At 40.1% G+C, this 15,439-nt stretch overlaps 1 protein-coding gene across 6 annotated transcripts in view; it reads right to left on the bottom strand.

Moving 5' to 3' along the window:
• The window catches only part of LOC126293707 (protein spindle-F), a 127,264-nt gene that overhangs the window by 14,958 nt on the left and 96,867 nt on the right, over positions 1 to 15,439 (bottom strand). For 2 of the 6 annotated variants that reach the window (XM_049987019.1, XM_049987020.1), the window contains exons 6-7: positions 14,616 to 14,737; positions 8,661 to 8,951 (exon numbers count right to left, since the gene is read on the bottom strand). In XM_049987019.1, coding sequence (XP_049842976.1) covers positions 8,661 to 8,951; positions 14,616 to 14,737 — 413 coding nt within the window. Of the gene's footprint in view, positions 1 to 8,498; positions 8,952 to 14,409; positions 14,738 to 15,439 lie in introns of those variants that run through there. The other 4 variants (XM_049987016.1, XM_049987017.1, XM_049987018.1 and 1 more) reach the window with 3 other exon arrangements.

The following is a 15,439-nucleotide window of genomic DNA, read 5'->3' on the forward strand; positions in this document are numbered from 1 at the left end:
AAAAAAGGGGAAGAAGGGAAAGTGGATTCAGTTACTCACAACCCAGGTTATGAAGCAACAGGGAAAGGAAAACAGGGAGGGTAGCAAAGGTGGAGGCATGGTTGTCAGAGGGAAGCCAAAGACATTCTACTGTAAGTACTGTGCCAGCTTCAAACCAAAGAGGATGCATACAGAAGTAAAGAGGTCTATAGTATAAAGATAAACACAACTATGTAGGATGAAAAGATGCGTGAATGGCTAAAGAGGAAAGGAAAAGAGGAGAAGATGAGAGTGAGGTGGTTTAACGTAGGTTCAGTCCAGGGGGATGGCAGGATGAAAGGATGTGTCGGAGTGCAAGTTCCCATCTCCGCAGTTCCGAGGGACTGGTGTTAGGTGGGAGAAGCCAAATGGCAAGTATGTTGTAGCAGGTTCCTAGGTCCCTAGAATTATGCTGGAGGGCATGCTCCACTACTGGGTATCGGACATCTCCTAGGCGGACAGTTCGTCTGTGCCCGTTCGTGCGCTCAGCCAGTTTAGTTGTCGTCATACCGATGCTAAAGGCTGTGCAGTGCAGGCATGTCAGCTGATAAATGACATGTGTTGCTTCACACATGGACATGCCTTGAATTGTGTATGTTTTACCAGTAGCGGGGCTGGAGTAGGTGGTTGTCGGGGGATGCACGAGGCAGGTTTTGCAGCGGGGTCGGTTACAGGGGTAGGAACCACTGGGTAGAGTATGCGGTCTGGGAATATTGCAGGGTTTGACAAGGATGTTACGGAGGTTAGGGGGACGACGAAAGGCAACTCTGGGTGGTGTGGGGAGAATTTTGTCAAGGGATTGACTGGAGAAAGTCATATCCCTGACGGAGTAATTTGTTGATGTATTCGAGGCCAAACATTCAATGTTCAACATTATTATGAAGAGGGTAGATTGCTCCTCACTGTAAAGATGATACAGTGAGTTTCAGACAGGCACAGTGGACTTTTAAACATCAGCTTTTAGCCAAAGGCTTCTTCAGAAAACAAAAACATACACACATTTAAAAATGCAAGCAGACCTCACAGACACGACTGCTATCTCCAGCTTTTCTGACCCGAATGAAGCTTAAAAGTGTCAAACAGTTGCTCCCACTCGACGTGTCGCATTCCAGTCAGAACAGTCGGAGATAGTGGTCGTGTGTCTGTGAGGTGTGCTTGCTTGTGTTAATGTGTGTGCATTTTTATTTTCTGAAGAATGTTTCGGCCATGTTTTGGCCAAAAGCTCATGTGTAACAATCTTTTCACTGTGCCCATCTGAAACTCAATGTGTAACATTTACGGTGAGTAGTAATGTATCCTTTTCCTAATATTTTTGATGTTACAGCCTGGACTTTCCTTTGTTTGAAACATTTTTTTTAACTTCTGTAACCAAATAATGTATAGCAAACACCTCCCATTTTTATGTTCCTTTACTTTTAATTGCAGATCTGAAGATGGCATTTGCCAAACAGTGTTTTATGTAACGAAATATATTAAGCGCCCTATCGGCCCATTCTGCGAGACCCCGAGCCTGGCAGTGCCCTCGTACTGTCGAGAGTGCTGTGCTATCGAATGATGTCAGAAGTACGTTTACATTCCCGTTAGTGCCACATCCCACGCTTTATGAGAAGTAGGTCGAGAAGTTCTCGAGTGTCTCCAGACTTGCCATTCATTCTGGTTTTCCAGAAAATTACCTGATGAGCTTGTGAGCAAATGTGTGTCTCAGCTCAGTCTACCTTACCAACCAAAAATTTGGTTCTGGAAATGTGTGTTAGGATTTAACAAATCCATTCTCCACCACAAAATTTCTCCAGACACTGCCGTCCTGTAATGTAGGGATGCACACCTCTGTGGAATTTGACAAACAGGAATGTTTCGCTGGGCGGATGGAACTTTGCAGGAGTATCGACTGTTCAGTTACGCAGAACACCCATCCTGAGAGGCGAGAGGCTGGCCCAGAGACCTGTCGAGCCCCCAGAGTGTGACAGCTACGTTTACCAAGTTAGTTTTCTTTTCCTGTCTTTCAATAAAATGATTTTCATATTTTGAACTTAAAACATTCTTAATGGCATATTTACTAAATACAAGTCATAAATTTATAACACTTACATAGTTACTACACTTCAAACATCCGAGGCCCAGATTTCTCTGTTCCTGACGAACAATTCAAGGACATTATCGTGTTTAGATCAGTATGTCAGTTGCATAAGCACAATGCACTAATTATGTAGCATTCCTGTTAAAACAGTTACAACGCCACACAAAACTTTTGTTAAACATATCTGCTGCCACACACACAGATACTACTAGATACTACAGAATCTTTCATTTTCTTTGTCTTTATAAGATTTGAAGATCCATGCCTGGACATCAATCTCCTAAAGCAGTACAATGCACTTCCCAAAAAACACTCAAAAAATCTATTTTCAAGATCTTGTAGCTCTGCTAAGTACAAAATAAATAAAATATGAGCTAATGTTCTCCACATAGCATTTTAGTCTCTTAATTGTTTTGTCAGTTGAGTTATATCTAGATGCAACTTTTAATTACCCATTACACAAAATGTGTGATCATAATGAATTAAATTTGCTATAAAAATGAGAAGTTCCTTATCGGTAAATCTTGTTTTATAATATAACAATAATTGGAAAGGACAGGCAAGAGCACTCACTCAAAGCATACTGATAAGTGGCAAATAGAAATACCCAACAGCAATCAGTATCTACACTAGCTTTCAAGCTCTTGCTCTTTCTCTAGCAAAAGTACATACACATTCAAACACACGGACACCAAATGCTCACACTCACCGCAACAGTGAGCATTTGAGTGTCCGTATATGTATGTACTTTAGCTAGAGAAAGATGTTGGTTGGTAAATTAAAGGGACTAAATTGCAAGGTCGTCAGCTCCTTAGAGAACTTTAGCTCAAAAGCTAGTGTAAATGCTAGTTCTATGGGCCACGTATCAGTCAGCTACAAGTGAGTGGTTGTCTTTCCTTTATTTTATGTACTACTTATGTCCGTTATCTCAAGAAAGAACAAAGTATTTGATCCAGAATGAAATTTTTCACTCTCCAGCGTAGTGTGCACCGATACGAAACTTCCCGGCAAATTAAAACGGGATCGAGGTTTAGAATTTTGGCACAAATTTTAATTTGCTACAAGCACAATCATTTTCTCACTGTTCATAGCTAAAAATAAAAGAAGTTATTTTTATTAGTAAAACTACAGTTCAATATCTGTTAGTTAAAATTTTAATTTGGGAACAAATATAAAATTCAAAAAGTAAATAAATAAAACTCACATCTAGCGAGAGTTAAACCGACAATCTCAGGATTACGACTAGAACACTAGACACCTCTTTTGAGGAGCTCAACATATTTTATACTAAACGGCACTCAGATCGTTAAATGTTTTAAGCTAATTTTTGAGACTGTTTCCGAGATGAGTACCGTCTGCTTTATACACCACGATGTGCAGGACTTGACCTTAGGTGCCGAGCAGCCCACACTATCTGCTCGTAACGTTTGCAGAACTGTATCATCGAAATACACACTCCTTCCCTCAATTTAGATAGGATGTCACTAGTTTTATACGTGTCTACTGCCAGTACCAGACATTTCGCTTCCCGGAGGTACAATACTGGCAAGCAATACTGGCTCGTTAAGGATGGAGTGTACTTTTGTTGTATCACGTTCGTCTCTGGCAGAGAATGGAGCAGTGTGCAGCAATCAAATTTTGCTTCAAATATGAGAAAACTGGAATGGAAATATTATTACTATCATAACTACTGTTCACAGCATTTTATACAATGTCCCCATATTTCCTTAAGCAGAGGCAGAAAGATAGTGTCGTATCGGCCGCCGCACAGCAGCCGTCAACTCAGTGGGGCGTCCTACATCACGCACGGCACACAGCGAGTACCGCTGGCACCGCACACGATGTCTGAAGAGGGCCCAATCTGCAGATCATTACTTACTTTCAAAAACCGGTGACCGACCAATTATATTTAAATAATTGCTTTTGAAAAAGTTCTGGTGTGAGGGAGAATAATAAGATAGAAAGCTGAATAAAAGCATAAATACACCGACATCCAATTTTACCTGTCAGTCGTAGTAACTTTCTGGGCTGACTATGTACTGTGTCTTCGAGTGGCCACTTTCGTGTAGACACATCTAGAGCAGTGTCACTAGATGTCACAATTTCAGGTGTCTCGTGACCCGTCCAGTACAAGCCTTTTGCAGGAAGCCTTTCGGGCACAGCTGTAACTGAGTGCCCTCGGAGCTGACGCTCCACCCGATAGCGTCATTCTGCCACGTGCACAGGGCAGTATGTGGAACATTTGACACAAAGTGTCCTCTGTCTCCACCTGGGCAGAGATTATCGGGCTGCCGCCCTCTTACGGCCAATTTCAGTGTGAATACGCATTATACTTCAAACTGTGCAGCTGCGACTTCTCTCAGTACTGTATTTCCATCCTGTGACAGTGACCACCCTTTGCACCTGCCACTTGTTTGTTTTGTGCTTTTATTTGTAGTAGGAAACGAGACACAGAAGGCAGGTGGCTTTTACGTGTGTGTGTGTGTGTGTGTGTGTGTGTGTGTGTGTGTGTGTGTGTGTGTGTGTGTGTGTGTGTGCGCACACTGCCAGTTGACATTCTCAATTCATTCAGGCAGCAGGAACACAACTGGTAAGCAATTTATAGCATACGCCTCTATTTCGAAACCCAAAAAATTCAAACCGTTTGGATCAAGCTACATTCTAATAAAGTATAATAAGTAGCTAAGCTAACAAGCCTGAACAGTTGCCTGTCTTACATTTCAAAGTTTCATTAGTATCCTTAAGGAACACAAGCCGTACAATTCTGTACTGTGCACAAGTTTCTTTGTATTTAACTCTTCAATGCAAAGTGTTTTTGTATTGAGTATATTTTGTAGAAAACCTCGTGTGTTGTTGATGTCAGGAAGGATAAGGAAAAATCCAGTAATCTTTTACGGAAAATATTGCAATCCTCATTTATATTCACATGTGCATTACACGGAATGAATTCCCTACTCTGTTAAAAACTGAAAAATTGGAAAATAAGTGGCACATATCTTACAATTCTTATCATTTTTCCCATTTATTACGTATCCACAAATTTGGAAATAGGCACAAATTCCACTAACTACACTGTGTAGCTATTACTAATCTACAACGAGAAAAGGACTGGAGCTGAGGGCACTGAGCTGCACACGTATTTCGACTGCATCTGTAAATAGTTAAAAGAGACGTGCAAGATTTGCAACCACCTAGCTGTAATACACATAATTATCATGGACCAAAAAGCTTGAGAATCATTGGAGGCTCAAGATAGTTTTACGACATTTTTTGAAGTTATTATAACATCTCAAAATAGAAACATTAACGAGAACCTATACTTTGCCTGTAAGTGCAGCTGTACCAATCTACAAACTTTGTCACAATCTCTTATAGGGATATACTGATCTACTGATTGGAAATTTGGGTTTCTTATTCTCTCTCTTTTTTCACATTCCAAAGTTTACGTCCTCGTCTCATTATTACGTAACTCTCATTATTATGTAACTCTTAAACAGTTGGCAGCATCGGTATGTGGAAGGTATTGGCTTCTTCTGTAGCCTCTTCTATACAGCTCCAGCCTTAGCACTGAACAGCTGTGTTGTTACAGTGTAAAGTATGGAACCCTGTGCAGACGGTCGGCCAATGCGATTCAAGCAATGTGCAGTCATCGAGTTCTCGACAGCAGATGGTGTCACCCCAAAGGAGATTCATCACAGAATGAGAGCAGTTTACGGTGATTCTGTGCAGACGAGTACTGTGTGTCGTTGGGCGAGTACGTTTAAAGACATTGAGGTGGGAACACCTGACCTGCATGACAAACAAAGAGTTGGACATCCTGTGCCAGCAACCACCAAGTTCACAGCAAAATGTTGACAGATTGATTCAGGATGATCGTCGTATCATTCAGAGAGAAATTGCAAGCACAATCGCCAATTCACAAGAACGTGTGCATCACATTATTGCTTTGTTTGGCTATCGGAAGATCTGTGCACAATGGGTACCCCGGATCCCGGAAGCTGACTACTGAAATGAAAGTGCACAGACTTGAAATTTGCCAGGAACTCCTCTTGCATTATGATAATGAAGGTGACGCCTTTCTTCATTCAATTGTGACAGAAGATGAAATCTGGGTACACCATTATGGCCCAGGGATGGAATGTCAAGACTATTGAAAATTGAGACACACTCACCCCAGAAAAAAAATTCAAGACACAGCCCTCAGCTGGAAAAATCACGGCCACGGTGTTCTGAGACACAGATAGTGTTTTCCGTGTTGATTTTCTTGATCGTGGAACAACAATAAATTCAGAGCGAACTCTGAAATGACAGCTAACAAGGGTCAGAAAGGAAAACGGAAATGTTTTCCTGCAGCATGACTGCCAAACCACACACTTCACGTGCCACCACATCAGAACTTTGAATCTCACCACTATAAGGCATCCTCCATACAGTCCATATTTAGCACCGTCTGACTTCCATCTGTTCCCGATAATGAAAGACGATCTGCGGGGACGTCATTACGTTTCTGATGAAGACGTCCAGAGAACTGTGAGACTGTGGTTGCAGAAACAGAGTGTCGACTTCTTCAATGATGGCTTCGGAAAACTTGTTCATCGTTGGCAGAAATGATCCAACTGGCTGGTGATTATTTGGAAAACTGAATATTGGTAATTAAAGATCACATTCTAAGGATTATTTCTGCATTTGATTTATTAAAATATTCCCATCCAAAATCCTATTAACAAAGTTGGAGGCATTACTTTTCATTCAACCCTTGTATTTAAACCGCCAGTCCTGCAGTACCATTTGTCTGAAAATTGGTTTGAACAATACCACAATACCAGTCTAGAGCATAGTGCTTGGTTTAAAATTTTTTAAACTAGGAGGAGAGGGGTATTGTGTTAATAGTCTGCCATTTTTTTCCATCTGACAGACAATCAAATACCTTTATTCCACGTGACAATGGTGCAGTTCAACAAGTTCATGACGGTACCCCTCCAATCCCACTCCAGACAATTTCTGACCATTTTTCCCATCAAAAAAGCTCCAGCTGGCTACTTCCGAGTCAAGCACTAGGGTCCTGAATCCCGAACAATAGTTACTTCATTCACTGAAGCTACTTAACGAGATTTTTCAGAGGAGGCAGGAAGTTATTAGGTAGGAGCATAAGTTAGTAGTTGTTCTGTTTTGCTTGCTGGTATTCCAGTTGCTATGGGTTTATTTCTTAATTGGACGTTTGTGTTTGTAGTTCACTGTTGCTGTTTATAGTGTGTGAAGCTGTGGAGACTGGAAAATGGAGTGCCAAGTGGAGAGACGTCAACATTTCTGACATACTCTTCTGTCCGAGGTCAACAGAGGGGTGGTAGCAATGGAGGCAGCCATAAACATTTGCGCCACGTACGGGGATAATGCCACTGGACAGAACACGGCAAGAAAACTGTCTTTTCATTTTAAGGAAAATCAATAAAATTGTAATGACTCTCCATGTTCATAAGGACCTTTAGGGTTTGATGAAGATCGTTTAAACACATTAATCCACAATGATCATTGTCCGTGTACTTGCAAATGTGATTGTTCCACAATTGTGCAACATTTGAATCCGACGGGGAAGGTTACAAAATTGGGCGTACGGACACAGCACGCTCTATACCAAAATCACAAAAATCGGCGGGTGTCCGTATATGGATCTCTGCTGACTCCTCATCAGTTGGCTATGAACAAACCGACCATTCCTATCCTGTATTGTTATTAGTGACGACTGAGAAATGGTGTCTTTATGGTAACAGGAGGAAAAGAAAGTAATAGTTAATCCCAAACAAAGCAGCAACTCCCCATACAAAAGACCTGCGTGCATCCAAAAAATAATGTTATGCATCTAGAGTAATGACGGCGTGTGCTTCCCTGAGGTGTTAACTGTCACTGCTGACATTTATTGTCAACAACTGACACACCTTGAAGACGCAATCGGAGAAAAACAACCTGGAAGACTGTACAAAGTGATGCTGTGCCACGATAACGCCTGCCCGATTCTGCTAGACTGACAAAAAACCGCAACATACGAGTCGAGTTGGGAAGTGATTCCACACCCATCTTGTTTACCAGATATTGAGTCCTCAGATTTTCGCCTTTTCTGCTCTCTATTGAATAACCTTCAAGAAACCTCCTCTCCGGATGAAAATGCGAGTTCTTTGCCTCAATACCACGTGATTCTTACAGCCGCAGAATCAAAAAGTTACCCCAGCCTCGGCAGACTGTTTTAAATTGTGAAAGAGGATATATTATTGACGACTACGGTCTCTTTGTATCTCTGTTGAATTTATTAAACTTGGGGAAAAATGCTTCGAACTGTTACACTGGCCCAATACACTTCAGTATAAACAGGTATTCTATTACTCACACAGTAGAAATTTAATACTGATAATTTAAGACCACCATAATAATTTCATCTTTACCACCACATATCTTACAGAAGGTACAGTATTAATTACACTCTCCACACTGCTACAGCGTATACACACATGCAAAAGCTGAAGTGGCCACTCCGGCCGACAGTGGGCTAGAGGAGCACGTAGTTGGAAGTCACCTCTCCGTCTTCATCATTTTCTGGGAAGTGGTCCATAACGTGCTCTTGGAACTCCTCAAACGAATATTCCGGCCCGTACACCTTCGAGCAGAGGGGGCACAGTTTCTCGCACAGCTCCGACTCTCCTTCGGGTAACTCGTGTCGTATCGGCTGCACCGCAAAATCCTCTCGTGGGCACTGCGTGTACCTCGAAACGGTGGACGTGCCGGCCGATACTATGTCGCCAGTCGCTCCTGTAGTGGCAGAATCTGGAGGCGGTCGTACTTCAGATACGTTGTGCGATTCGGTCATCTGAAACAAGTTCAACAAAAATTATTTGTGAGACTATACAAATGCAAAGCTTAATGCAATGTAAGAATTGTCAGTGGTGTGCCTACGAATTCGTAAAAGGTATGTGTAGGGATACATAACAATACAACCAAATAGCTTCAGTTGCAGGTAACGAAAAATGGCAGGTTTTAACTTTCAGAAGAATTCTGGTGGCCTACAATTTCTCTTATGTTGTTGTTATTTTCCTCTGCTTCTTCTTCGTCTTCAGTCTGAAGATAATTTGATGCAGCTGTCCACACTAGTCTATCCTGCACAAATCTACACATATCTGGATAATTACTACAATGTCTCCCTCTACAATTCTAACGTTTTCTTAGAGAGCACACCACATGTAAAGATGGAACCCGATTATGGCAGTGTGCAAATATTGATCAACTTTTATTTTACTCATCACCACAGTAATAATGCTGCTTCAGGCAGCTGTAAATAATTTTATGACAACTTGAAGATAATCAGATGATTGAAATCCGTAGTTAATTAAGAATCACTTTAAGAGCAGCTCTTTTTCTCCAAGTTATATTTCAATGTAAACTCAAAATAGCACATGTCATTTCCTCGTTGCAACCTGATGTACCTTCAAAAAAGTGGAACAAACCAACGCACTGAAGCCTGTGTAATTCAAAACTTTCCGAGCTTAGAGATTGTTTCATTAATTTTCGAGTGAACTGCCAATGTCAGTAAATCACTGTCACGATTTTTCGGCACAGAGCCTTCTGTCCACATTCAGATGCATACTGATAAAACTCTATTGAGCTCCCCAGTTTAACAAAGCAATCACGTTTGGTGTACTCAGCCGTCACTGTGCACAAATCACCAGAGTGCACTTGCTTTTGCTGGAAGTATGCATGTTGCTCCGAGAGAGTGCCCCCTCGATGTCAGATCGATTACCTGCACATGGTAAATCTGTAGAATACACAGTGTGAAGTTTTTCTGTACAGGATTCTGTGCAGCATCTAACTGAAAATTGCTATCCTGATCGACAAGAGCTTCAATGAAATTACAAATGGACAAATCACACACTTCGTAAAGTGAACTGTAAGTGCAACCACAGCAGAGGAGTATCTGTTGAGAAGCCAGACAAACGTGTGGTTCCTGAAGAAGGGCAGCAGTCTTTTCAATAGCTTGCAGCGGCAACAGTCCGGACGACTGATTGATCTGGCCTCATAACATCAGCCAAAATGGCGTAGCTGCGCAATTTTTCCCTAGCACATGCAGCTCAACTGTGTGGTTAAATGATGATGGCTCTTCTCTTGGATAAAATATTCTATTGATAAAACGTCTCCCATTCTGATCTCCGGGTGGGGACTACTCGTGAGGATGTTGTAATCAGAAGAAACAAAACTGGTGTTCTACTGAGTGAAATGTAGAATGTTTGGTCCCTTAAACAGGCAGGTAGGTTAGAAGATATAAATAGGAAAATGGATATGCTGAAGTTAGATATAGTGGGAATTAGTGAAGTTCAGAGGCAGGAGGAAAAGGACTTCTGGTCAGATGAATATGGTCTTATAAACACAAAGTCAAATAAGGGTATTGCAGGAGTGGGTTTGATAATGAATAAGGAAATAGGAATGTGGGTAAGCTACTATGAACAGCATAGTGAACGCATTATTTTAGCCAAGAAAGACATGAAGCCCACATCTACCACAGTAGCACAAATTTATATGCCAACTAGCTCCACAGATGATGAAGAGATTGAAGAAATTATCCAGATGTTTAATGAAGATAAAAATTTAATCATAATGGGAGACTGGAATTCGATAGCAGAAAAAGGAAAAGAAGGAAAAATAGTAGTCGAATATGGTAGAGGGGGGTGGGTGGGAGGAGGAACCCGCCTGGTAGAATTTTGCACACAGCATACTTTGATCATCATTAACACTTGGTTTAAGAATCATGTAACAAGATTCTATACATGGAAGAGACCTGGAGACACTGGAAGGTTTCAGACTGATTATACAATGGTAATACAAATTTCAGAACCAGATTTCATATTCAGGATGTATATGCAGGGAAGTAACAAAAATTCCCAGATTTTCCAGTTAAAAATACACTTTTTCAGTGTTAAGTGACTGTATACTTTCCCTCAGAACTATAAAACTCATTAATACTTTGAAAATCTGTTTGGCAAGTGCAGATGTAGCAGACACCTTTAGCTGGATAGCATTACGGTCCCAGATGACATGGGTAAGCACATCTGACACAAGTGCTCGAATGCTCACCAAAACGCATGCTGTGTCCCCATTAGCTTTCGCGTCCTGAATGAAAATATTTTACTGAAAAGTAAAGGCCTCTAGTGGTGGATTTGACTTTGTTTCAAAAAGTGGTGTAGGTTAAGCTCCAAGAAATCACACCCGCAGCCATTCACCTCGATGGAACCTAATTCGTGAGTAACTGACTAAAAAAAAAAAAAAATAATTCAGAATTTCATGTGATGTTCTATAACTTCAGAAAAATTGTAGCAGGTCACAGACCAATTGCATAGTGTAATGGTGAAGGTACTGACCTCACACACAGAAGGTTATAGGTTCAAGTCTTGAGAGGCACTTTAAATTTTTTAAACCTTTATCAAAATTATGCTAATCATTATTTTTATTCAATTAATTGATTAAAAACTATTTTGTTTCTATTCCTCTGTCACGTCATATTAGCTGTCATATGAAATCATCATTTGCTCCTTTTTTTCTTCCCAGTCTTTTTCCACTTGGAATCCTTGCTCATGTGATTTTGATTATTGCTTTGATGTAATTGCTTTCATTTTATTGTCTTACTTTTGTCCACGTTATTGTATTTATTATTTATATTTTTCATTTTGCTTAAATCTCATTTTATTTATAATTCCTGCTTTTGTTAAATCATCAGCATCATCCACATTATTTTGTCCACAGTGGAATACAAATTTATAATTTAAATGTTTGTATGATGATGTTGTTGTTGTTGTTGTTGTTGTTGTGGTCTTCAGTCCTGAGACTGGTTTGATGCAGCTCTCCACGCTACTCTATCCTGTGCAAGTTCCTTCATCGCCCAGTACCTACTGCAGCCTACATCCTTCTGAGTCTGTTTAGTGTATTCATCTCTTGGTCTCCCTATACGATTTTTACCCTCCACGCTGCCCTCCAATACTAAATTGGTGATCCCTTGATACCTCAGAACATGACCTACCAACCAATTCCTTCTTCTAGTCAACTTGTGCCACAAACTTCTCTTCTCCCCAATCCTATTCAGTACTTCCTCATTAGTAATGTGGTCTACCCATCTAATCTTCAGTATTCTTCTGTAGCACCACATTTCGAAAGCTTCCATTCTCTTCTTGTCCAAACTATTTATCGTCCATGTTTCACTTCCATACATGGCTACACTCCATACAAATACTTTCAGAAACGACTTCCTGACACTTAAATCTCTACTCGATGTTAACAAATTTCTCTTCTTCAGAAACACTTTCCTTGCCATTGCCAGTCAACATTTTATATCCTCTCTACTTCGACTATCATCAGTTATTTTCCTCCCCAAATAGCAAAACTCATTTACTATTTTAAGTGTCTCATTTTCTAATCTAATTCCCTCAGCATCACCCGACCTAATTCAACTACATTCCATTATCCTTGTTTTGCTTTTGTTGGTGTTCATCTTATATCCCCCTTTCAAGACACTGTCCATTCCGTTCAACTGCTCTTCCAAGTCCTTTGCTGTCTCTGATAGAGTTACAATCTCATCGGCAAACCTCAAAGTTTTTATTTCTTCTCCATGGATTTTAATACCTACTCCGAACTTTTATTTTGATTCCTTTACTGCTTGGTCAATATAGAGATTGGTTAACATCGGGGAGAGGCTACAACCCTGTCTCACTCCCTTCCCAACCACTGCTTCCCTTTGATGCCCCTCGACTCTTATAACTGCCATCTGGTTTCTGTTCAAATTGTAAATAGCCTTTCGCTCCCTGTATTTTACCTCTGCCACCTTTATAATTAGAAAGACAGTATTCCAGTAAACATTGTCAAAAGCTTTCTCTAAGTCTACAAATGCTAGAACGTAGGTTTGCCTTTTCTTAATCTAGCTTCTAAAATAAGTCGCAGGGTCATTATTGCCTCACGTATTCCCATATTTCTACAGAATGCAAACTGATCTTCCTCGATGTCGGCTTCTACCAGTTTTTCCATTCGTCTGTAAAGAATTCGCGATAAGTGTTTTTCAGCACAGACTTATTAAACTGATAGTTCGATAATTTTCACATTTGTCAACGCCTGCGTTCTTTTGGATTAGAATTATTATATTCTTCTTGAAGTCTGAGGGTATTTCGCCTGTCTCGTACATTTTGCTCACCAGATGGTAGAGTTTTGTCAGGACTGGCTCTCCCGAGGCGGTCAGTAGTTCTGATGGAATGTTGTCTACTGCCAGGGCCTTGTTTCAACTTAGGTCTTTCAGTGCTCTATCAAAGTCTTCACGCAGTATCATATCTCCCTTTTCATCTTCATCTACATCCACTTCCATTTCTATAACATTGCCCTCAAGTACATCACCCTTGTATAGACCCTCTATATACTCCTTCCACCTTTCTGCTTTCCCTTCTTTGCTTAGAACTGGGTTCCCATTTGAGCTCTTGATATTCATACACGTGGTTCTCTTTTCTCCAAAGGTCTGTTTAATTTTCCTGTAGGCAGTATCTATCTTACCTGTAGGAGATAAGCCTCTACATCCTTACTTACATTTGTCCTCTATCCATGCCTGCTTAGCCATTTTGCACTCCCTGTCGATCTCATTTTTGAGAGGTTTGTATTCCTTTTTGCCTGCTTCATTTACTGCATTTTTATTTTTTCTCCTTTCGTCAATTAAATTCAATATTTCTTCTGTCACCCAAGGATTTCTACTAGCCCTTGTCTTTTTACCTACTTGATCCTCTGCTGCCTTCACTACTTCATTCCTCAAAGCTACCCATGATGATAGCCATCCAAAAAGATGTACATCTTGAAAGGAAAAAACATATTCCTGACACAATTGCACCACCAATGTAAGAATATTATTTCATCCTTTGTTTTTTTAACTGACTGATCAACACTTTCAAATGTTTAGATATTATGGTAGATAAATAAAAATAATTAAATTCTCATGTAAAGTTTACTCGTGGAAAAATAACGAACAATTGAGGAAGTTAAAATGTTCATTAAAATGACATGACAAAGGAATACAAATAAAGGAAACTGCATGGAAACGAATTAATTGAATAAAAATAGCGACTGGAGTCATTTCGATAAAGATTTAAAACCAAAAATTTTCAGTGCACTTGATGAGAATCAAACCAACAACCTTTTGGATGTAATATCACTATGTTAACCATTATGCTATTTAAGTGGTCTCTAAATTGTTACTTTTTTTTTAAACCTATCATGCAAAATTCCAAATTTATTTATTTTTATTGATTACTCACAAATGAGCGACCACCAGGGTGAATGGCTGCAGAATGTGATTGCCCAAACTTTGAACTACATCGCCATATAGATATTTTCTGGAAAGTTGATCCCACTGCTGGGGACCTCTCCCTGTGAATATTACAAAGCCTGGACACAGGAGTACATGTATTGCTCTTACTTTTATTTCATCGCACAATATAAGTGGTGTCCTGGAATGGCTGACCTGCTGCGAGTGGACATCTGTGCCGTCAGCGGAGGACGCGCGTTCATCTCCGCTGCCCCAGAGTTTCAAGCTATCCAGCTGGCTTTGTTCTTGTCGCCGCTCCTCACATTCCTTGCACCACGCTACAACAGGTCAGACAATGAATGGCTCAGTTTGATCATCAAGGTATAATATTTCCAACCTAACACAAATATCATATTTCAGTAAAACTACCACGTCCTCTGTGCAATACCAAATCGACGCGAGATGTGAAATTTAATGTGTGCTTCACATTCGACAGATGAAATGGCATATACAGAATGCAAATTTAAATTTATCTAAAGTAGTGTAATCAGATTAAAATTATTTAAGTTTAGAATGAAGTCCATAGCACAAAGGAGAGCAACTGGCACCTTTATGTAATTGTTCACTTGAGCACGATTCAAATGTTTTAATGAGATACGGAACAGGAAAAGCAGAAGATCCGATAAATACTCTAAGCTACAAATGTGCACAAAATCGAGCAACTGGCATTAATAGGAAATTCTCTTTATTTCCAAATTAAAACCCTAATGGAGCCTTTAGGTGCACACTATACCACGTTACCAGTTACCTGACTGACTGAATTTTTTGCACAACTTACGAAATCACAGAAGCGTGTCAAAATTAAACACATCTGTGATAAGACAGCAGTGTATTTATCGCAAATAACCGAAACAGAGCCTATTTTGTGTTCGTCAAAGGTAATGGGAATAAAAAGATAAAAAATTCTACTTGACATCTTATTTGTATTTTATTTTATTTCTAATATTCTTTTAGCAACAATTTTATTAGATTCATGTTGA

This window comes from Schistocerca gregaria, chromosome 10 (assembly GCF_023897955.1).
Source record: "Schistocerca gregaria isolate iqSchGreg1 chromosome 10, iqSchGreg1.2, whole genome shotgun sequence".
NCBI classification, from domain to species: Eukaryota; Metazoa; Arthropoda; class Insecta; order Orthoptera; family Acrididae; genus Schistocerca; species Schistocerca gregaria.